This window comes from Pungitius pungitius, chromosome 11, assembly GCF_949316345.1.
Source record: "Pungitius pungitius chromosome 11, fPunPun2.1, whole genome shotgun sequence".
Taxonomy (NCBI): Eukaryota; Metazoa; Chordata; class Actinopteri; order Perciformes; family Gasterosteidae; genus Pungitius; species Pungitius pungitius.
Genome location: NC_084910.1, coordinates 14,166,271 through 14,187,583, shown reverse-complemented (window position 1 = coordinate 14,187,583; position 21,313 = coordinate 14,166,271). Strand labels below are relative to the sequence as shown.

Below are 21,313 nucleotides of genomic sequence, written 5' to 3'. Positions count from 1 at the left end.
ACATTTTTGGTTGCAGCTGTTTCACCGAAAAAGCTCCAATAATCTACCTTACACCAGCTGCTCAGCACCACCAGCAAACAAACTCAGTCAGTAGGTAGCTGGTGAACACAGTGGAGAATCCAGCAGAGCCAGATATTTCCCTCAGGAGTTGGTGAAGACCAAAAACAGAGCTAATGGAAGGATGGATATGGGACTTACATTCATCAGGTGCACAGGTGCTGCGTGTCAGCAGCGAGGCTCGGCCGTCGCCCTGCTGAGATCAGCAGAGTTGCTCTGGAGTCAAAGTAGCAATAGCACACTATCAAAATAATTCAGTATCAGAGTCCTGCATTTCAAAATCTCCCCACCATTTAAAAAAAACGTTTTTTGCTTATTGTTATTTAAATGGGATGTTTGAACTTTACTGTACATAATGATGTATGTGTGCTGTTTGACATTAGCAGATTTTTTTTTTCACATTCATCTGCTGAAATGTATCTGTGCTCAACTTAAATCTAAGATTAAGACTTGTGCGTACAAGCAAGATTTTGTGACATCTCTTAGCCAATCATGGTTCAAAATGCAACTTGATCGAGTGGGATGTGGACACTTGAAACCTGCAGTGCTGCGTACACTGAGAATATACTTTACAGTGAAGTAGCAGACACTGTGTCTATAATATTTGAAATAAACAATATTTCCAACGAGAGGCAAAAAGTAGATGCAATTTGAGTTCTTACTTATATTATATAATATATTTGTATCTGTCTTAAAACATGTCTGGAAGAGATCCTTAGGTAAGAGCAAAGAAGTATCAGCAACTGAAAAACCCTAATGTATTTAATTATTATTATTGCATTAATTAATTATCATTTTAATGCTGTAGCTGTGTCAGGTGAAGCCATCATCTGCCACACGCATCATATATTAAAAATTGATCATGTGCTTTGTTTGTGTAAAATCTTAAACTGAAAAGTACTTTGGTTACTTCCCACCAATGGCGATAACACACACACAAATACACACACACACACGCACACGCACGTACACACATTATTCTGCATTAGTAAGCAGACATTGCTCTGGGTAGTTACTCTAGCTCAAGGTCTTTCAGCTAATCTTGGATGTTCTGTGAACCTAAAAAGACTTCGACCTTCGCTGTCGGACATGAGGCTCATAATATTTGCGAGTAGCGCCAGATGGGGGTTATATATCAAATAGGATAATGAGAAAGTAAATTGACTGGACTTCTCTGGGTCCACCACCCTACCTGAACACATTGTTTTTTCCTCACGGGCCATCTGTGTCCTCATGCATGCTGTGAATGAACTATTATAGTGTGCTGTTAAGGCAGATTGAGGCCGTGACCTCGGAGGGTTTTACCATTGTTAGGGGAGAAAGTGTCAACTTTCACAGACAAGAGAAGATACTTTTTAGGGGCCTGAGAATCTTAGTGCTCCTGGAGTCTGAGGACATGTCATCCGGAGTGTTTTCTCTCAAGCTATTATCATACCTGTAGTCGAGTTTCAGTCACTTTGGTGCAGCTGAGGGAAGCATGAGAGGATGCCAACATCTTCTGCTACCGGCCTTTTAAGATGCCTAACACATCTGGACATTCATATTTTTTTCATTCAGGAAGCCCATTTTGATTTGAAAAGGTGCAGCCACCGTAGTGGTTGTGTACAACATGTCTCCCAGTCTCAGTAGAACTATTAACAGCTATATATACAACCAGGATAGTGTGTCATCAGGATTCGGTTTCTGCCCGCTGAGAGTTAAAAGCATTTGTGGGCAGGTGCCACTCATTCCCCGGCGGGCCGGGGGCTAGAGTAGTTATCGGACATCTCTGATCCGATCATCCACTGGTCCCTTTGTGTGTCTGTTGTGCTTATGTGTGTGTGTGTGTGGGGGGGGGGGGGGGGGCGGCAGAGGGGTTGGGTGGAGGAGTAGTGACTAACAGGCTCCCCTGGAGACAACAGGAAAAGTGACGCACTGAGGTCAGGGGTGGAGGAGGAGGGGATACAGAGCTACCAGGATAGGATGAAGGGGGGGGGGGGGGTTACATAGTTGAAATTCAAGGATAAGGTTTCCCAAACCTCCGCAGTGAAATGCATTACGATGAAGTCCGGCCTAAATATAGACGAGCGGGTTTGGGAGAGGTGGACCGTTGGCAGAGAGGTTAGAAGTCACACTATGAAGAGGTGAAATTGACTAATGTCAAGTTGGAGAGCAGGAAGGCGCCATGTCAGCAATAAAAGGGAGGCAATCATTTCATTTAAAATCCCTTTAATGATGAGCAAAACTGGTGCCACATACTATACATTTATGTGAGGAGAAATGTGCATATTTGTTGTGAAATTGCATTTTCCTGATAGAGAGACAAGGTGAGCAACCTGACAAAGCTAGTGTATTTACTGTTTTTACTACATACATCATTGGACACAGCTAAAATGACCACTCACACAATATAAACACAGTCATCCAGTTTATGTACAAAGTTGAGCTTATAAAGTGAGGACATACAATTTTCTGATGTATAAAATGTTATTTTAATCAGTTCTCACTTGATTTGGTTCAACATTCATTCATACTGAAACAGCGGTCACCCAATAGTTGCAAAACGCATGTAAGTAATAAATAATGACATATAGCCTCTTGAATGGTTAAAAAGTCGCACTGTTTTCTAGTATTGAGGATACTCATTGCTGTTTATATACATGTGAGAGGAGACCTCTGAAATCCGAGGATGATTGGCGTGTATGGTGCGATGCTGATGGTTATACGTTCTGATGGCGTTACATTATGGACGCCCATTTGATGCCTAAAAAAAAACTGTGACAAGTTAAGAATGCAACACATGACAATGTCGGCCTTAACTACGGGATGAAGAGTCCAAAGGAGACACCACTGAACTGTCCATAACTGTGTCTAATTTTGTTGTGGAGGACCTGCTGACTGTTCAGGTTTTCAAATCCTTTCCATGTGAAATAGATGTTTAGAAGTGGACAGGTGTTTGAGCATTTATACATTTTTATTTGTTGTCCCAATGCTAGCAGAAGGATGTACAGGTGCAGACCAACCAGCCTATTTGTGACACTTAAACACAACTCAATTTAACAGTCACCAGTAGCTCTGTTGCTCCCTCCATCTATTTTCTAAAAAAACAACAACACTAAAACAAGTTTAGTACATTTTCTCACTTATGTGTTGCTGACTTCTCCTCGTACCTTATATTAAGACTTGTGTATGACTTCTCTGTCAAATTAAATACTGAGAGTAAGAGTAAAGTCACAGCCTCCAGAAACGTTTCCACCTGCTCTCAGATAAGACATCAAGAACCCTGTGTCTAGAACCGCTAGGTGGTGTTGTTCTTGTGAGGCCAACATTTTTGCCAGGGGCTGAAAGGCAGGGAGAGGATTACGAAGAGGAAACCTGCGAAGATGAGGATGGCTCCCGCTGAGCCCACACAGGCCACGGACCATGACAGCTCGTGGTGGAGAGGTATGGAGTCGTCACTGGACAGCAGGGACTCCACAGACTGGTGGAATATCAGGATTGAGAGAAGGACCAGGACACCTGCACACAAAGAGACGTCAAAGTCAGAAACAACCGTTCATTTATACCAAATAATCATTTAGTCACGTGTGAGGTTGGGAATTTTACCCCACTTGAATGTTATTGGCAAAATATTTCGGAGGGAGTTCCCACCTGATAGGATGAAACAGAAGGAGGCCGGCTTGAGGAAGAAGGGTACTCCTTTGTTGAGGGACATGGCGATACAGATGGAGCCCATCACCATCATGGTCAAACTCAACAGGGCCAAGACAGCTGCGGCTAGATTCAGCTCTGAGGAGGAGAACCCAAAATGAATTAAAAGACAAAAGAGATTTCAATACAACTACGTGCCGGATATTCAGGAAATATGGCAGAGTAGGTATTGCAAATAGAAAGACTACAGCAACTGGCAAAGATGCTTGATACTTGGCGTATAGATCAGTCTGGATTATGAAAATACCAACGTGGTGTGTTATGGTACCATACTGGTTCTATTCAAAACCTGAACAGGTGAAACTCAAAAAGCAATTTGAGCTTTTCCCAACAGTCAGTGCCAGTTTTATGCATTTTGACACACACAGATATTATTATTATTTGATCAATTAAAACACAGCAGATTCAATCTTTAGGAATGTTTTTTGTTAATGGAAAAAGAAAATGATGCCAAAAAAACATATGATGAGTATGAAAGTAACACAAAAAGAGAGTTGTTTTGAATTAATCTTCAGACTCAAAACTTGCTTGACGGAAAATATTTTTTATCACTGAACACAATTGTTAATACAGTTGGCCATAGACTATTTTGTTTCATTCCCGGTTTCCTTTGAGCCTCTGTTTAATTGTTTAATTATTGCCTCCGCTTCCCATGGGTTGGTAGAGAATGCAGGCACTCTGTCGCTAAATATTCATCCATAAAAAGGTCCTTAGACGGCCACGCAGTGCCATGAACACACTAACCCATTTGGTTCAACCAGAGAAGCCTACTGAACCCAGTGTAGTTCCAATCAAACCAACTGAAGATAACATGGCGGCTTTCCTCGATGTATTAGACAGAAGAGCAGAGCCCAAAGTGATGGTCCCACCGAAAGGTACCGTATGTTTATGTCCATACTGTTGCTGTAGCTATTGACTTAGTCCTGTGATTCCCCTTGGTTTATCTGCTTTGGGCATGTCTTCTGCGTTTAATACAATGTTCTCACATCTTGTACATAATGTCTCAGCCTCCTTGACTGCATGAAAACAGTTGACTTTATGCTCAGTGGGACGTAAGAATGACACTTCAGCCAGCCTCAAAACTATGAAGTGAAGGCATTAATCAGTCTGATAGCTTATGGTTTGGTTTGCAAAGTGGGAGGCAGCAGAAGTTAATGGCCCAGAAACATGCTAAAACCAACACGATGCCCCCCCCCGACACACACACACACTTCAGCAAATGTCTTCATTTACATTTGCTGCAATGCAACTGTTTGTGTGCATCTGCATGTGGAAGGAATTAAAATGTCTCACTCCTGTTAGTTGTCTTCTTGAATATGACCGCATTCTCCCCAGAGGTGAAGAACTTGAAGTAGGTGCAGTTGGTTTCTGTCGTAAAAACAAAAGAAAACACAAAAACAAGATCACCAGTGGACACACACACACACACTACTATGAATAGCCTCTGGGCTTGTGTTATGTGCCTCCTATGCATCCATGCACCCTGTCCTGTAAATCATTCCTATTTATTTCCAAGTGTCAAGCATTAGCTGCGTTACCCAGGGGCACACACACACACACACACACATACACACCCCAGCACTGCTCATGTGGTGCGGCCATTAAGGCAGAACGAAAAAACAAAATGCATGGATGGCAGAGTTGAAAAAGACAGGTGGACAGGTAGACAAGGGACAGATGGATGGTAGGGATCGGGAGGCGTGCGCTCTACAATAAGGAGGAGGACTGAGGGGAAGGAGATATGTTGGAGGAGCAAATGACGAATGGGATGGATGAAATATGGATAGAAGCTCAGAGGATGAGATAGTGGGGGGGGGGAGGCAGATGGAAGGGGTGGTGAGTAAAGGGGAAAAGAGAGGTGAGCCACAGACGGGGGAAGGAGGTGAGCAGGAGATGTCAAGAGGGGGAGGAAACAGAGGAGTTGGTTAATACTGCATTAGCCTCGGCCTCAGCCCCTGTTTGTCCCTCCTCTTCGTTTCCCCCTCTCTATATTTAGACAAAAACTGTGAAGTAGTCAGATTCCACTTGGCTTCACGAGCGCATAGTGATGACTTTCAGCCACTGAATATGATGTGGTCCAAGACGACCACATGCTTATGAACACACACATTCACAGTCACACACTTCTTCCACACACACAAACATGTCCGTGTCCCGGCACATTCGCAGATATTAAAGCCGACACACCATTTATTAGCCGGCTGATTCCTAACGCATTTCGTTATCACATCGCTTTGCTCCTTCCCTGCCGAGGCTACAATGATTGAGCTGTCATGTCCCCCCCTCTCGGGGGGGGGGAAGACGGACAGCGGGTCTTTAAAATGACACCCACGGGCATCGGCCCGCACTTTTCCTTCGGGGACGGGAGCCAGAGGCCACACACGAAACAGCCCTTTGGGGAAAAAAGGACAACTGACAAAAACAGTTGTTTTTTTCTTCTCAACAACAGGACGAGCTGCCGGGCCATCTGCGGCAGGGCGGCGTGGGCCAACAGTGCGACGGCGTGTGAGAAGGATCGTCGGAAGCCCACTGGCTGCTCTCATGCACCGAGACAACCAAAAGGAAAGAGACCGTCTCACAGGCACTCGAGAGTATCTGCTGAGAGGGAGGACACGTTGTCTGGTAAGACGAATGAGCCCTCGACATCTTAGTAGAAAGACAGTGTTGTCGACACGTCCTGGATAGTGTTTATGTAGACGCTGCGTGAGATCCACATCTATCTCTGCCCGGGCAGTTTTCGTGGTTTCTTCAGCGCTCCGCTCCGTCTCAGAAGGCCGTCTGAGGGAAGGCAGTGATTTCGACGGCCTTCCTCGACCTATCTGACGTCTCCCCAATGCCCGCCGGCCTCCTTCCTCAGACTGGAGTAGGTAATTGTGGAGGTAATCAACGCCCTCTGGAGAACCTAACCGTGGTCAAATTGAGTAAAGTGCTTTTGGAAAGGCGCTGTCACATCTGTAAGCGTCCAACAGGAGAGGATTAGGCACCCAGTCGAGTTAACAAACTTCAAATGGATGCTTCGATACACTGGCAATGTTATAAATGGCAACGATTGAGTTTTATGATGTTCCAATTACCTGCATGCTGCTTTGATTGTAACAATAGTATTAGAATTGAAAAAAGCTTCACTGGGCTCCTGCAGGCGCGATGTTTCCACACATCGTATTTCTTTAATGATTCATTTTGCACCTTATTTGTACAATGACCTAGATGCATATTCATGAGGGGCATTCACATACACAACTGTACTCCACATGCCTTTACAAGGATACAGTAGATGTACATACACATTTATATATACATGCACAAGGAGAATGTACGGTACGTCTGCAATTGTCAAGATCATGTTTCTGGTGGGATTAATATTAATGTTTCTTTGGTGTATGTGTACGTGTATTCACAGAGGGCGTACATTATATGCCTGCTCCCTCAGATCCGAGGTGATGCCATAGAAAGATTGTGGTGCTTAAGATTACACGTTAAAAAAAATAAAAATAACTTGCCACCATCCACAAACATACTTTCTATTAATTCCCTTTCACACTGAGGCATGTAGTGTAACGTGGAAGCAGCTTCCGGGGAGACTTGCATGTTCGGGCGATTCAGTTTGCAGGGAAGCAGACATGAGCAGGCAGAGGACGGAGGAACAAACCAGGCATATGCCCTCCAGGAACCTCACCTGCTCCTGACCTAGAGAGCACACACAGGGGACCACAAACTCCCACGGACACACACACACTGCGCTCCGAGGTCTCACCTCCGGGTAGTTCGGCGGGGCCACAGCTCGTCCTCTCGGGGTCGATGTCGGCCACCCACAGGGTGTGGATGCAGCCCTTCCACAGGCCGTAATGGGCCATCTGGCAGGTCTCGTTGCCGCTGAAGTTCTTTTTCTGGGCCAGCTCCACCCAAAACTCCGTCCCCACGCCCAACACCGTCAGGGTCACTCCAACGATGGACACGAAGAAGGCCAGCTTGATCTTTCCCTCCAGGCTGTCACTTATCTTTTGGGTCCTCCTCTGCGCCCTTCCACCTTTCATCCCACCCAAACCCCCACCTTGTCCAGCCCCTGCCACCCCGATGCGACCATCGTCGTCCGGCTGTACAAAGTAGTTTGACCACATTCTGATCTCAAGGTCGGGCTCGAGCACTTCAATGTACAGAGTGGTTTAGTAGGAAGATAATGGGGAGAGGGGCATGTTAAAGGACGGCAACAACTTCCACTGTGGTGGAAGGTAAAAATTTGAGCAGGAGCAGTCAGGGGAGCAAAGGATGACGTGATAATAAGTAGGCTGAACAGTGATATCAGACAGAAGGAGACATGGACAGAGGTGCAAGGTGGGGACGGGGTGGATGAAGTAAGGAAATTATGAACAGGAGCGCCAGTGTCTGTTTTCTGTCCAGTCCCCTGAAATTGAGAGATGAAACAGAAAGATGAAGGAGCAGCCGGCGTATGCTTCACAAGGGAGAAATCCTTTCATCGCCTGCATCATTTTTAATTTCCAAGCTTTATCAGCATCTACAGTATTCCCTTCCTAAAAGCCATCTGACGTGTTGTCAGCCAACGATAGACGAGCCATATGGCGTCTCCCCGAAGGCACGATTTTACTTCGCATCAGATGAAGAAACAATTGGCCCGGATGAGCCGCTGGAGTCGGGTGGTGCTGTGTGGGTTCAAGGTGGGAGATAACACCGCAGCGCCAGACTGGATCGGCAACCTTCTAACCCTCCCAGAGGAGTCGACAACAGCACATCCCTCAAACAGGTCAACTATCGCTGGTTCAGACGCACATCCCCTTTTGTCTGAGGGAATAATAAAAAAACCTCCAGCAAACACTTGGAATCCGAAGCCCCGGCTCTGTTTCTGAAAGGGCGTGTGGGTGCGTGTGAGTGCGTGTGAGTGTGCGTGAGTGTGCGTTCCAGTGTTTGGCACGTTCACTGTAAGTGGGTCCAGGCGCTTATGGAGTTGTTTCTGTTATTTAAAAACTGGGAGCCTGGGGGGGCCTCTGGAGCAGTTTAAACGACGTGAGTGGCAGGGCACGACGGTGCATGAGAGGTGATAATTCATGGCTGAACCCCCTGGGGGGGAGTGGGGGGGGGCTGCAGTGATTAACTCTGCCTTGCAGTGCACCGGGTCACATAGCCGAGGCGAGGGGCCGGTTAGGAAGGCAGCGGGGCCACACGCAGTTGGTGAATCACGTCATTTAGACACCTAACGGAGTTTTGCAGGTTGTGTGCAGGCAATGCAGCACGTGAAGCCACTAAGAGCAATTCTTTTGTGTGCAGTGTTCTGTAATATGGAAATATAACAAGCACAAAGCTGTAAGTATTTTTAGAGTTTCGCGGTAACGTATCCTCACACAGGGCTCCAATTTGCTTGTAGACATTCATTTGGACAGGATACATTTAATGTTGAACATGATACAATTATATTATTGTCATATTACTGGCAGAAGTTGAAAATAAGTATGGATTTACCACCTGATCCTATTTCACAGTAAGCACTTTAAAGGAATAATCACCTAATATTAAGAGCAAAGTTTTACTAAAAGGTCTCTAATGGTCCAGCAGTTTAGAATGGCAGCCATGCATTTGAATACTCCTCCAACATTAAGTGTTAGCTGGACCCCAGCTGCTGACAGCCAAGTTAGTAGTGCGATAGAGTCCATATCAACCACAAGATGATCAGAGCCCAGCACACTATTTTACTGGATTGGAAAACACACAGAAATGCTCACTTTGGACTTTAACGTTGTCCTCAGCCGTGTGTTGATGCAAGTCTTAAAGGTTGGTGATGCAACCCAAACTAAAAAAGGACGGACTTAAGTTCTGCAGCAGATGACAAGCTATTAAACAAAGGGGCATTTGGCGGGAGGAAAACATGGATCCCTCCGTATGGTTTCACCAAAGACAGGCACTCGTGTGACTGAGAAAGCGACAACTAGCGAAGCGAAAAGAAGAGTAAGTCTGACCTGTTTGGTGTGTTGTTCAGTTCAGGAGGAAGAGACGCTTGAAACTTAATAGAGGGGTAGAGCGGTGATGGGAGAGTCCGTTCTAGAGAGAGAGAGAGAGAGAGGGGGGGGGGGGGGGGAGAGAGGGAGGTACATGAGGGTTATGGAAACTGAGTGTAACGGGGGGAGAGGGGGGGCTGCAGTCTGGTTGGTTAACACTGTTTATGATTAAATTTTTTTTTGTTGCACTGCTGCTTTCCCCTTTAGACGCCATGTTCAATCTCCACAGCCCCCTGTTCACACAACACACGCGCTTGAGTATTAAATCAATGCGCAGAGGGGCTGCCAGGTGGCACGGTCACATGACCACATAACTAAAAACACATTTGTGTCTGTGATAGCCTTGCTGTTTGTACGTGTGATTTTGTGCATATGTGTGTGTGTGTCTATTTTAGAGAGCCACCTGTTAATGACATTAAGTAAGGGGGGAGGAGGAGCCTGTGTTTATATGATCGGGGCGAGGATTGAGTTTTACACCAACTCGGCTGAGTGTGTTATTGTAGACGCAGAGACGGAGAGCGAAACGGAGACGCAACGACCAGCAGAGAGGGACAGACGTGGAGAAGGAAAAAATAAGTGCAAAGCCAAACAGAAATATGGGAAAAGGAGGTCAAAGGTGGGATTTATGAAAAAAGCAGAGAGAAGCCTAATGTGTGAGGTAGAGGCAGATATGGAATACACAGCCTCCACGTCGAATGGATTAGAAGAGAAAATCAATGTGAAGCTCATTTCAACCGTCACTGAACGAGGGTCCAGAGAGACTTGAGAGGCTCCTCCACAGTTTAGGTTACACTGGTGGCACAGCGAGAGGCGGGCCGACCCCAGACGCCAGCCACACCGAGGGAGGGTAGGACGGAGGGGGGAGAGGGAGCGGGAAGTGGGGGGGGGGGGGGGGTGGCACTTGATGCAAACTGAGAGTGAGTCAGAGATAGAAAGACAGAACAGGAGAGGTACGAAACAGGCTGTAGGGGGTGACAGAATAAACACCCACAACGTCCAAAGCACTAGTGGTTAAGGGAGCGTTGTTGATGAAGCCACTGTGCAGTTTGCCCCAGAGGGCGAGACATGCTGCAGGTTACATGACAGTCGGGATGAATCGATGCATTAAAGGGTCTGGCTATCTGTATTCAATGTGCACATGTTCCCTTAAAGTGACTATGCTTCTAATTATGCGGCCTAACTCTTCTCCTCTATCATATGAGACTCACTGAAAGTGTCCACAGGCGGTCTGAGGCCATCAATAATCTACAGAACGCTGATGTGAACAATCTTCTCTCCACATTACTCAACCGGCCCTGTCAGCAGTTCTGGCTTGCGCTTGAATACACTGAAGTGCACACGTGTGTTCTTGTGTATGCAGCGATGCGCACGCCGGGCCACACGTGTGCACATTACAGCTGCAACCGCCTCTTCCTCCGACATTGCAAAGTATGTCGAGAATATCTGACCGATTAAAGCAGAAGTCATGTGTATCGCTCTTCTCTGTCTGTTTTCTTACCCTCAACAAATCCGTTAAGCCATAACTGATCAAAACAATGAATTGATTGACTCTGTACTGTGGTCTAAAATCTATAAAGCGTCTTTAAACCACATAAGATAACATGGCCTGTTCAAATGAAGCCAGTGCGTGCCACAGGGGCATCGCCGTCTATGTGGCTTGACCATAAGTTGATTGGGGGGCGGAGCCACAGTTTCTGTAAACCAATCACGTCGGGGCTGTCAGCGCTAAAAGCTGTTCTCATCGCTGTTGTGTGAGTTGTCATTTCAGCAAGCACCAGACACAACCCGCCCCCACCCTCCAACCACCACCAGTGTCTGGACCCCCAAAGGGGGGGATATGCCTCATCTGATCCCGGCTCCTGGTCTATCCTCCGGCTGGATGGAGTCAAAGCCCCAAAGAACTATGCACTTGTAATACTTTGGCTTGCGTTAATAAATCATTGTTAGATGTTCAGAAGTCTCTCCTGATTGAATTTCAGTCAATCACACATGTCCTTGTGTCCTAAACACAGGCTGCAGTGCACAAAATAGTCCACAATAAACATGATATTTAGTTTGTTTTAATTAAGTAATGATGGGTTTTTTTTAACAACTACAGCACCCGGCTTTGAGTGAATGCTTTAATTTTTTAAATAATGTTCATATTTGTGACATGTCTTTAAAAATCCACCTTTTTTTGAGAAACATGTTTGGGTCAGGACATTCTTAGACAAATCCAAAAAACATTCACAACGTTATCATTGGCACTGTTCTGTTCAGGTGTGACAGTAAGCCAACATTTACAGTGCCAGGAAATGAGTTCAGCTTAATCTAAGTAATTGTGTAATCTACATCTGTCCTTTTCGCTACTTCTCACACAACAAACCCCAAATCTTTCTATGTCAAAGTCCCTAACGCGAGCAACGGTGAAATCCTTTTACCTCCGAGTGCAAGCGGCCAAATATGCAGGAGGAGTTCTGAACCCACCCGACTCCAGCGCTGCACTCTGCTGCAGTGTTCCATCTTTCTGAATGAGGATCAATGGGGAGGCATTGCGCAGAATGACAAAGACCATCGCCAACGTCTCACATCCACCACTAGAGGGAGGTGAACGTGCAACCTCCACTGCAGCAAAAAGGCCTCTGGAAGGTTCCTAACAACATATAATGGGGTCTTTTGTTAAGCATCCGCAGTGTGCCAACCTTTAAGAGAGGCAGGGGCAGCTCTGCACGTTTCCTCTGCAGGATTATGGCCGCTGTTTCCTGGGTCCACATGCATCAGTGGCCCCCGCCGCTGGGTTTTGTGCAGTGGGGTGTAGCGATGCAGATGGAGATGGGCAGTATAGAGCTGACACAGGACATTAGTTCATGACCGAGATTTGTTGCTGTCCTGTAACTTTTACAGTTACAATTCCAAGTGGACATCGCATTTGACAAGTGCTGCTGCTGACCAAGACTGTGTGCTCATGTGGACTGATGTAGATACGAAGGGAAGGACTCGATAAAAACAACTACACTGGATTTCTTGGGAGGATTTAGACTCAGCCGGCAGACCCAATTTGCACAGGTTAAAATCAAATAAATGACATATAAATAATGAGGATTAATGTACAGAGAGAGAAAAAAAGGCTCAACTTAATTTATATGAAAAACAAAACAACAATTCCACTGTCGGAAATATTCTCACAAGGTTTGGGAAATGAAATGACTCAAATGTCTTTTGTAAGACTTTAAGGAAAATGTTACTCTAATCAGTGGAGGGAATCCGTTCCGTGAGTCGGGATCTGATTATAACTTGACCTCTGCTTGTCAGTTGCTGGGGAGGACGATAGGTTTGCTGCCTAGTTAAGAAGTGAAGAGGAAGGCTTCAATCAAAAACAAAAACTACTTTACATTGGTTCACCAAATAAACCTGTATTCATAAAATAATTAACTACAGCAGCATGGGTTTCTTCATTTTAGACAAGACTTTGAAAAAAGAAACTGACAACTTGATGAAGGGTTTATACAATACAACCTTTTCGACATAATTTTCTTTGAAAAGTGAAGTATCGCTAAAATAAAGGTAACGGTAGATTTTCTATTTCAAAATCCCGTGAATTTCTTTGACAATTTGTGACTTGTAAAATTAGAAGATCATTTTTACTAGGTTTTGTAAAACGATCAGCCATACCATGACGCAGTATGAATAATATAAAGATGATATATTTCCTTCACGGAAAATATGTCTATGTGCCTATAAGGTAACGGATGCGAAACATCAACATCATCCTTAAACAGGACTAATTACGCCATCAACTGAATGAAAGGGTCCAGACATGCAAACCAATCTCCATCCGTATAATGAACTATGAATGTCATCAGCCTCGTCAGTGCACGCTGGCGTGCATGAGAAGACGCATGGAGAGAAACATCATGTTTTGAAATGTAGTATCTAATAACCAGTTGAAAACAAATTAGACAAACGAAAGGCCGTTTTTGCTTTTTATTAACCAAATGTGATTATTAGGAGTTTAAATCATTGAAGAAATCTTTTTTTTTTCCCCAGAGAGGAAAGAAATGTATGACAGACACTGAGAAAGCAGATTTCAGACAGTAGGGATTAACATCCTGCTAAAAACAGACACAATCTTTCAGCGCCAGTTTTAGCGCCCCCCCCCCCAAAAAGGCGGTCTCAGGCCGTACAGGGTGAACATGGGGTCCTCTGCATCTTCAGGGCAGAAGAGGGAGAAGCGCAAAAAAACATCATGCAGGTACATACAGACCTCGAAGCTTTTTGACCCCCCCCCAGCTTTGCAGTAATTTGTTATTCTGACTGGACAAGCCATCTGCGATCAAATTATGTAGTTTGTCTCTTAAAAGAAACCATAGTGGAAGTTGACAGAAGAGCCATTGTGTGGTTTTGGTTTCCACTTGCAGTACAACATGAGTCAAAAGTATTAGTCATGTGTTTATTTGGTCTTATCGAAGAGGTGAGACGTTGACACACAAAAAAAACAACCGGGTCCAACACATCTTACACCCCCAAAATGCTGGGAAACAAGGATAGATGAAAACTAGTGATGCAAGACTAGAGGACAATATAGTAACATTTAAATCAACATACTGACATCAGAGGGGCAAGCCAAATTTATTTCATCTAGCAAATTGACATGTAATAATAACATTAAGGCTTTTTGGGTAAGGATGATATAAATCCTCTACTAAAGACCAATAACAGTGCCTCTCAATATCTTATTTTTTTTTCTCTAATTAAATCAGGACCGTACTGCTGAGACAAACAACCTCAACTGTTAAAAGCTGTGCACAAACGAGTGAGAAAAAAAGTTAGAAATAAAAACAAACTACAAAATGATAATAGTGGAAAATGTTCAATTCTAAAGCTCATGTCATTCTGAGGCCTGAATATAACACAATATTACAGCTCAAATCAGTGAAGCCACACAAAGTATCGGAGCAATTACAGTTGACATTTAGAAAGTGTCCAATTAGACAACATATTCTCTAACAGTCGACCAGAGGGGGGCAGTAGTCTGGTGAAAAATTGAAGGACCATAAAGAAATAAGTCAAATCAGATTTTTTTAATTTTTATTTGAGGACTCTCCTCTCACCGTTCTAACGATGGTGACAAAACGGAAGTGAATGTTACAGCTACTGTGTGTCTGGATTAGATGGTCAAACAAAAAATGCCCTCATCCTACTCTCCCTTCGTACACAAATAAACACTCCTGTTTTGTCCATCCCTCTCCTTCAGAATAGTCCAGTTAGTTCCCCGACTGCAACTTCTTCCTAACTTACTTAAAACAGGCTGCCTCCATTTAAATACAAACCTTAACGTGTGGTACCCCCTCCCACCCAAAATGACATACCTGTCACACAAAGTATAAAAATTGTTGACCCCATCCTGGACCTATTACACGCATTTCTCAAAAAATCTCTTGACTACCCCCCCTCCCCCCGCCCCAGCTACACCCTTACCACCCAAACCTAGCCCCCTCTGGTATGGACTCAATATTCACACTTCCTGCTCTTATCCAATTCCAAAAACTGTTTCACATAGATCTCAAATGATTAATTGGATATCACCAAAGCCATTTGTCAAATGATTAATACTCAGATCTAACTGAAACGTTGCTCTGCCAAATCAGGGGGCTGATTTCAAAATGGACGATACATGTTCCCTCCCTCCCTCCCCACCCTCCCGTTTTTTTATCTTCAGGCCTCCTCTACCAGAAGTCCCGACGGTGATAAGCATCCGGATCGCAGTATTTGGTCACCACCACCCTGTTGGCAAACTTCCTTCCTGTCAGCCCCTGCATGGCCTTCTGGGAGTCAAAAACTGACATGAACTCCACAAAGATCTACAAAAGGGGAGAAGGAAATTACAAATTACAATGACGGAGAGTGCGTGTGTGGATCATACAACCATTTTCTGGATCACACGCGGCAGTTCCTACCTTGCCGGTCCCAGGCACCTCCAGGCCGTCCACGGGTCGAGGTATCTCGATGCTCTTCACTGCGCCGTACTTGCTGCACTCGTCCCTGACATCCTCAACAATTTCCTCATACTCCTCATCGTCCAGCAGCTCCTCTGGCGCCACCATGTTCATCAGACACAGCACCTCAGTGGGCAAGCCACCCATTTGAGTCACCGAGCTATTCAGACCGGGCACCTGCAGCGTCACCGGGGTCTGATTTATACTCGTCTGCAAGGACAGACAGAACGGTTAGAACAGAGTCAATGCCACACTTTATATACACCGTGCTCTGAGGATTTTGACTTTATGACTAGCCGCTAGACTCCTTCAATGTCATTCTGAATCACTGAACAGAAAAGGTTCAGAAATCCTGCCAGAAAATAACTTTCTGACCTCACCCTATTTAAATCAAGCACAAGTATTTTCCTGCATGTTAATCATTAGGTTGCGTTAGAACACGTTAAATAACCAGAGGGGGGCACCATTGAAGTGTTGACTATTGTTGTACTGAAGAACACATTTTGTGCGCTTTTAGAGTGTATAATACTTCACACTCCTCATTTATACGTTTTGAGCCTAAAGCATCACAAATTTGAAATACCTAGTTTGTAAATTGAAACATTTTTGAAGACATCTACACCTCGAGGAGGGGTGGTTGTGAAATGGGTTTTGAGGCCTTGTCTACTCTAAAATATCATCCAACTTCCCTCCACCCACTTATCATCTGGCCGGCCTTTGGACACTCACCAGGGTGGCGTTCTTGGATCCCACACTTGCTCTTTGCACCAGGAGCTTCTTGTCACCCAGCTGCATGCCATTCAGCCCAGCTATAGCCTGCAAAACAGTAACGTTTTCAAATACAAGTAAAAAAAATTGTTGATTTAAAATGACATGATAGTAATAAGAAACTGTAGCATTGCCTACCTGGTCATTAAGGTTCACGTCGACATATTCACAAAAGGCATATCCCTTAGATAAGCCAGTAGCACTGTCCTTGACCAGGTTGAAGGCCTTCAGAGGCCCAAATGACGTCAAGAGCTCCTTCACCTAAGACAAAGAAATAAATGGTGGCCAAATGCGACCAAAACAGCTCAATGTTTAGTATTGCTGTAGTTGAGTTGGGCTGTATCACTGCAAAGAGGATGCTGCATGCCTTCGAGTTCCCTGCCCGGTGACGCTTGGCTCAAAAGTATGCTTGGGTGGCCTTTTTCTGCTTACTCAAACTACTATTGTTTAGGGAAGTTAACACTATTCTGGAATAAGAAGTAAAATGTTTTGTGCATGAGCCGCATATTCAGAAATACTGACCTGGTCATCATTCAGGTAGTTGGGCAAGCCGCCGATGAAGAGCTTGTGAGCAGAGTCGGGCACCACTGTAGACACTACACCTGCAGGACCCATGAGGAAGACAGTAAGAGACATAAAAGGGAAATACACAGAGAGCAAGCTCCTGTGAATAATGTATTACTTATTACTCATGAATAATGCCACAAGTACTTAGGGTTAAAAACCATTAATTGGCTGTGTACCAGGCACATAGACACTGGGGTTCTCGCTCATGCCGGGCAGCGGCTGGTAATCGTGGGGACGACGAATCTTCAGACTCTGGCCTTGAAAGATTATACCATCAAAGGCCATTGCCTGTGTGGTTTCGTCCACTGAACGGAACTACACAGAGACAAATTAGGGGATTAAATTCTAGATTGTTTGACACACCCAGCGAGAACACGTGACAAGTTAAAAGAGTGGCCCCTGTGTCACCTCAAGGAAGGCAAAATTCTTATCCTGGTTGATCTGTACTGCAAGCACAGGGTTTCCAGGGGCCTGAGTGAGACCACCCAGACGCATCTGGGCATTGAAGAAGTCCATCATGGACTCCTGCACAGAAAAGGGCGGGTTTAAGGAATATGTTTTAATTTAGATACAGAGGCTGACACAGAAATCTTTTTTTTAATTAATAAACTTGAATCCAGAAGCTAAACGCTGTCCCGCTCCTCACTTCAGTGATACCAAAGGGTATGTTGCCCACGTAGAGCCTGCGGGCCTGCCGGGTCATCTGGCTGCCCACTACAGGTACTGGGGTGGGAGTAACAGCCAGGCCATCTGGAGTCATTGTCGGCAGGAGGGCAGTGGCTGGGATCTGGCCTGCAGCTGGAGAGCAAAATAATTGTTGTCAATTTAATTTGAAACCAAACGATTCTTCCGCTCCAAAACTATTAACCCCATTAAAACGCATCAAGGAAGAGAAACAAGGATGGTTACCTTGCATGGCTTTGTACTGCATGGGAGTGATGTGTTCAAAACCAGGTGGTGGGACATCCCAGTACTTCTTCACTTTGTTCTTCTTCTTCTCACGGTGTGGAGAGCGGCTGTGCAGGAAGGCATAGGAGGTGAAACAAAAAGGCAGAACAAGCAACCTGTAAGCCCTCTTTAGCTCAGCTGTGAACTACTGGCTCAGATATTGGGAAATGTCCTCAAAATATACAAAAACATCTGGTAACCGGGGAGGTTGCACCAATCAGAACCATATACAAACGACGGAGGGACGGAAAACCCAACCCAGACATAGATTGAGACAATAAATCTGTCAACACTACATAGAATCAGGGGCAGGTCATTAAATGGCAGTTGTGGCAACAATGCACAAACCGACTTTGTGTTACTTTGCTTTATTACCTTCCAGCATTGTCCGGGGGGAAGCTGGGTGGTGAGCTGAAATGACATTGGAAGGGGTTCACATTTCTCTGAAAATCCATCATGGCATTCACCAACATTTCCACAAAATTTGAACCCGCATCTTGGATTCAGCGATACTCGTGCTTGACACACAATCCCATTCGCAAACAACTAATTACGCAATAAACGCAGAAATGATAAATCCTCAAAAATATGTGGGAGCTGAAAAAGGGATGGGTTAACTGTTAAACATTCTGCTTACACCAAGTAACTTGTTTCAAATAAGCAAAGATACCAAGAGCCAGAGCAGAGGTCACATTTACAGTGCGCATTCAAGCAGCTACTCTGGAGATAATTCCTTCAAACTGTTACAAAATGGCATTTCTTTAATGTATTTACTAATCTATTCAGACTCACCAAAACGACATTTCCCACCAAAATATATCATTCCACATACTTCTAGTCATCTTCAAAAAAATGTGGCGTTACATTTACATTAAAGGAGTATGTTTTCCTGAAAACGTACAGGCTTGTTGAATCAGAGATGCTTATCACCGGTTTTAGCAGTACTATGGTAAGGACACACTCGTATAAAAATGACTTGGCTACATGAATCAAAGATATCTGATGTGACACCAGAGTGAATATGCATATAATACAAAAACACAAAGCAATGCTTCTCACGTCAGTTCTACTGGCGCCAGCCTGGGCGCTTTAAGATTTCCGGCTGGATCTGAAATGCTTAATAAAAAAAAAAAACGTAAAAAATGTTAAATCCTCATCAATATAAAATATTGAAGCAGCTGTTGCTTTAGGCTTTCAAGAGTTTTCCAATAAGCTTGAAGCAAATCACTTAAGTCATTAGGACGTGTGACAAAGGGCTTAAGGACAGAAAACCTAAAAATAACATCCAAATGTTCAGTGGAGGAGGTTTAGCTCATCTGAAGTTCAATGACAATTGCTGGATCTACAGTTTACAATTGCTGCAGATAGCAATCAGCCCATCAATTTACACTGTTACAGAGACTGGTTATTTGGGGGAAAACGTGATGAATGGACAGTTACACAAACTGCAAAGCTATTAATGTAGAATTTACAATTAGGAGACATACGTTTTCACAGCATTTTGGTCCTATTGCAGTTTTATTAAAAAGGTACTCACCTGCGCCTGTGTCTGCGGTCCTTACTGTCCCCGCGGCGGTCCCTGCTGCGTCTGTCCCTGTCTCTGCTCTTCCTTTTCCTCTCTCTGCTGCGGCTGCGGGAGGAGGACCGGCGGTGGTGGCGGTTCTCCTTGTCCCTCTCAGCTGCAAAGACAGACATTTCTTTAATCATAGAATGGTAGATACAATGTAGTCAGTAGAGGCAATTCATACACAATAATTCATAAAGTGGTACTAAAGTTTGTATACAGTGTTTATGATGGTTAAGAGATGTATGTAGGTTGATGTTTTAGATTCCAGGTGCCACTATGTGTAACTGGGTAGTGGATTGGGTGTTGATGTAACGTTAAATCTTAATGAAAGCTTATTGTGAGACAAAGAAAGTGGCTGCGGATGTTAACAGGTTGTGAAAAAGCTGAAAGCAAAAATAGTTCACTTAAATAGCACTGGAAATGTTCATTGGACGCAACAGCTGCAACGAACGAATGCTAGCTTCCCCCATTCAGTCAGCTGCCTACCATGATTTAGCCCGGCCCTGCCTTGGAGAAACAATGCAAGTTACCTTATAGTTAGGGGGCCTGCTGACAATTTACGAATTCAATAAAACCGTAGATTATTCGGAATAAGCCATATCGGGTTCAATATTATTATGGTTATTATTATTATTAAGAGCATAACTGAGAAATCATTCCGTATCAAATAGCGCAAGAGCGTGGGCTTCTGGTTCAGACCATGTTCCAGTAATTAGACATACCCTAGTCGCCAAGATGATGGCGGCCATTACAATCATCGACCCGTTATTGTTTAGAAGTGTTATTCATCCAGTTAATTTACCTTGTTTGTTTTCAGAGAGCTGTCTTTCGAATTCGTCGAAGTCCGACATCTCTGGGGGTGGAGGCGGTTACGCTTTCGGTGGCTGCGTTGTTCAGTTGGCGTTGGCTAGCTTCTGCTAGCAACAAAGTGCACAACACCTAAAAACAAGAGCCTCGCCGATGTAACGTCGGCTCGCGTAGATTTCGTCCGACTCGCAGTCTACTTAACGACAAAAGTACCCCAAATCGCTAGCCAACACACACATATGCGGTGCGATACTTATTTACAACGTAAGGCGCAGAATCGTTGAGAAAGAAAACGTGCTCGCAGCGGTTAGCTTGCTAATGTTAGCCACCTAGCTTGTCGCAAAGTCCAGAAGAACAAGGCCTCTAGACGCTGTCGTTAGTGTGGAAGATCGTTAGCCAGTTAGCTAGCTAGCAAATACGAAAGTCGAATGAATTATACTCTTTTACAAGCCAAAAACAAACCGCAGGCGCTCACGGGTCCACGATGCACGGTTATTTAACAATATAAGTCAAATGTATACGCCTTTAAATGCGAAAAGGCTCGCGAAAACAAGAAAGATTTCGGTATGCCCGCTTTTTTGCTCCCTCTCCCAGGTGCCGTGACACCGGAACTTGATGAGTGACAGACTTCCGGTAATGTTGAGTAGAAAAGGCGATGAAGAGCATTTTATCCTGCGAAGACGCAATCGGAGAACACACAACCTCCCTTATTATTAGAACGGCTGAGTTGTTTCTCATTATCGTCTGCTTAAGCGGTGTTTAAGGTGGGATAACTTTTTGTTTTATTTTGTCATACTTTTTATGTCTTGCCAAATCAAGGCATGTCAAGGCAGTTCATTTAACGTCAGGATTTGGAGTCCTGAACAAATACTTATAAAAATATATATTTCTACATATAACGTTATTATAACGTTATATGTAGTTGTTAT

At 44.5% G+C, this 21,313-nt stretch overlaps 2 protein-coding genes across 9 annotated transcripts; both read right to left on the bottom strand.

The window, feature by feature from the left end:
• Positions 1 to 2,248: 2,248 nt before the first annotated feature.
• On the bottom strand, positions 2,249 to 9,800 carry cacng6b (calcium channel, voltage-dependent, gamma subunit 6b). Of its 2 annotated transcripts, none has more exons than XM_037455217.2 (5): positions 9,714 to 9,800; positions 7,502 to 8,149; positions 5,041 to 5,115; positions 3,688 to 3,825; positions 2,249 to 3,555 (listed from the first exon to the last, which is right to left on the bottom strand). In XM_037455217.2, the coding sequence occupies exons 2-5, from the start codon at positions 7,863 to 7,865 to the stop codon at positions 3,335 to 3,337; spliced, it is 798 nt and encodes a 265-aa protein (XP_037311114.1). In that variant the 5' UTR covers positions 7,866 to 8,149; positions 9,714 to 9,800; the 3' UTR covers positions 2,249 to 3,334. The 2 variants fall into 2 exon arrangements, with proteins under 2 accessions (XP_037311114.1, XP_037311115.1); XM_037455218.2 differs by lacking the exon at positions 9,714 to 9,800 and adding an exon at positions 9,480 to 9,690.
• Positions 9,801 to 13,700: 3,900 nt separating this feature from the next.
• Positions 13,701 to 21,019, bottom strand: u2af2a (U2 small nuclear RNA auxiliary factor 2a). 7 transcript variants are annotated; one of them, XM_037455203.2, is made up of 14 exons: positions 20,380 to 21,019; positions 20,064 to 20,084; positions 19,548 to 19,689; positions 19,070 to 19,126; positions 18,386 to 18,421; positions 17,972 to 18,078; positions 17,709 to 17,860; positions 17,471 to 17,587; positions 17,221 to 17,377; positions 17,018 to 17,097; positions 16,634 to 16,756; positions 16,457 to 16,543; positions 15,689 to 15,937; positions 13,701 to 15,592 (listed from the first exon to the last, which is right to left on the bottom strand). In XM_037455203.2, exons 1-14 carry the CDS (start codon positions 20,426 to 20,428, stop codon positions 15,458 to 15,460), a joined length of 1,512 nt encoding a protein of 503 aa, XP_037311100.1. In that variant the 5' UTR covers positions 20,429 to 21,019; the 3' UTR covers positions 13,701 to 15,457. The 7 variants fall into 7 exon arrangements, with proteins under 7 accessions (XP_037311100.1, XP_037311101.1, XP_037311104.1 ...); XM_037455204.2 differs by having other exon boundaries at positions 17,239 to 17,377; XM_037455207.2 differs by lacking the exon at positions 19,070 to 19,126 and having other exon boundaries at positions 20,380 to 21,018.
• Positions 21,020 to 21,313: the final 294 nt, after the last annotated feature.

Excerpts from the sequence above, each read along its gene's own strand:
- cacng6b (XM_037455217.2), bottom strand. The coding sequence starts at position 7,865 with ATGTGGTCAAACTACTTTGTACAGCCGGACGACGATGGTCGCATCGGG. Across the intron at positions 3,826-5,040 it reads CAAGAAGACAACTAACAGGA|AGCTGAATCTAGCCGCAGCT; the intron begins GTGAGACATTTT and ends TCTCCTCCTCAG. Across the intron at positions 3,556-3,687 it reads CTTCTGTTTCATCCTATCAG|GTGTCCTGGTCCTTCTCTCA; the intron begins GTGGGAACTCCC and ends CTTTGTGTGCAG.
- u2af2a (XM_037455203.2), bottom strand. The coding sequence starts at position 20,428 with ATGTCGGACTTCGACGAATTCGAAAGACAGCTCTCTGAAAACAAACAA. Across the intron at positions 18,422-19,069 it reads CTGGCGCCAGTAGAACTGAC|CTCACCACCCAGCTTCCCCC; the intron begins GTGAGAAGCATT and ends ATGTCATTTCAG. Across the intron at positions 16,757-17,017 it reads ACTACCTGAATGATGACCAG|GTGAAGGAGCTCTTGACGTC; the intron begins GTCAGTATTTCT and ends TCTTTGTCTTAG.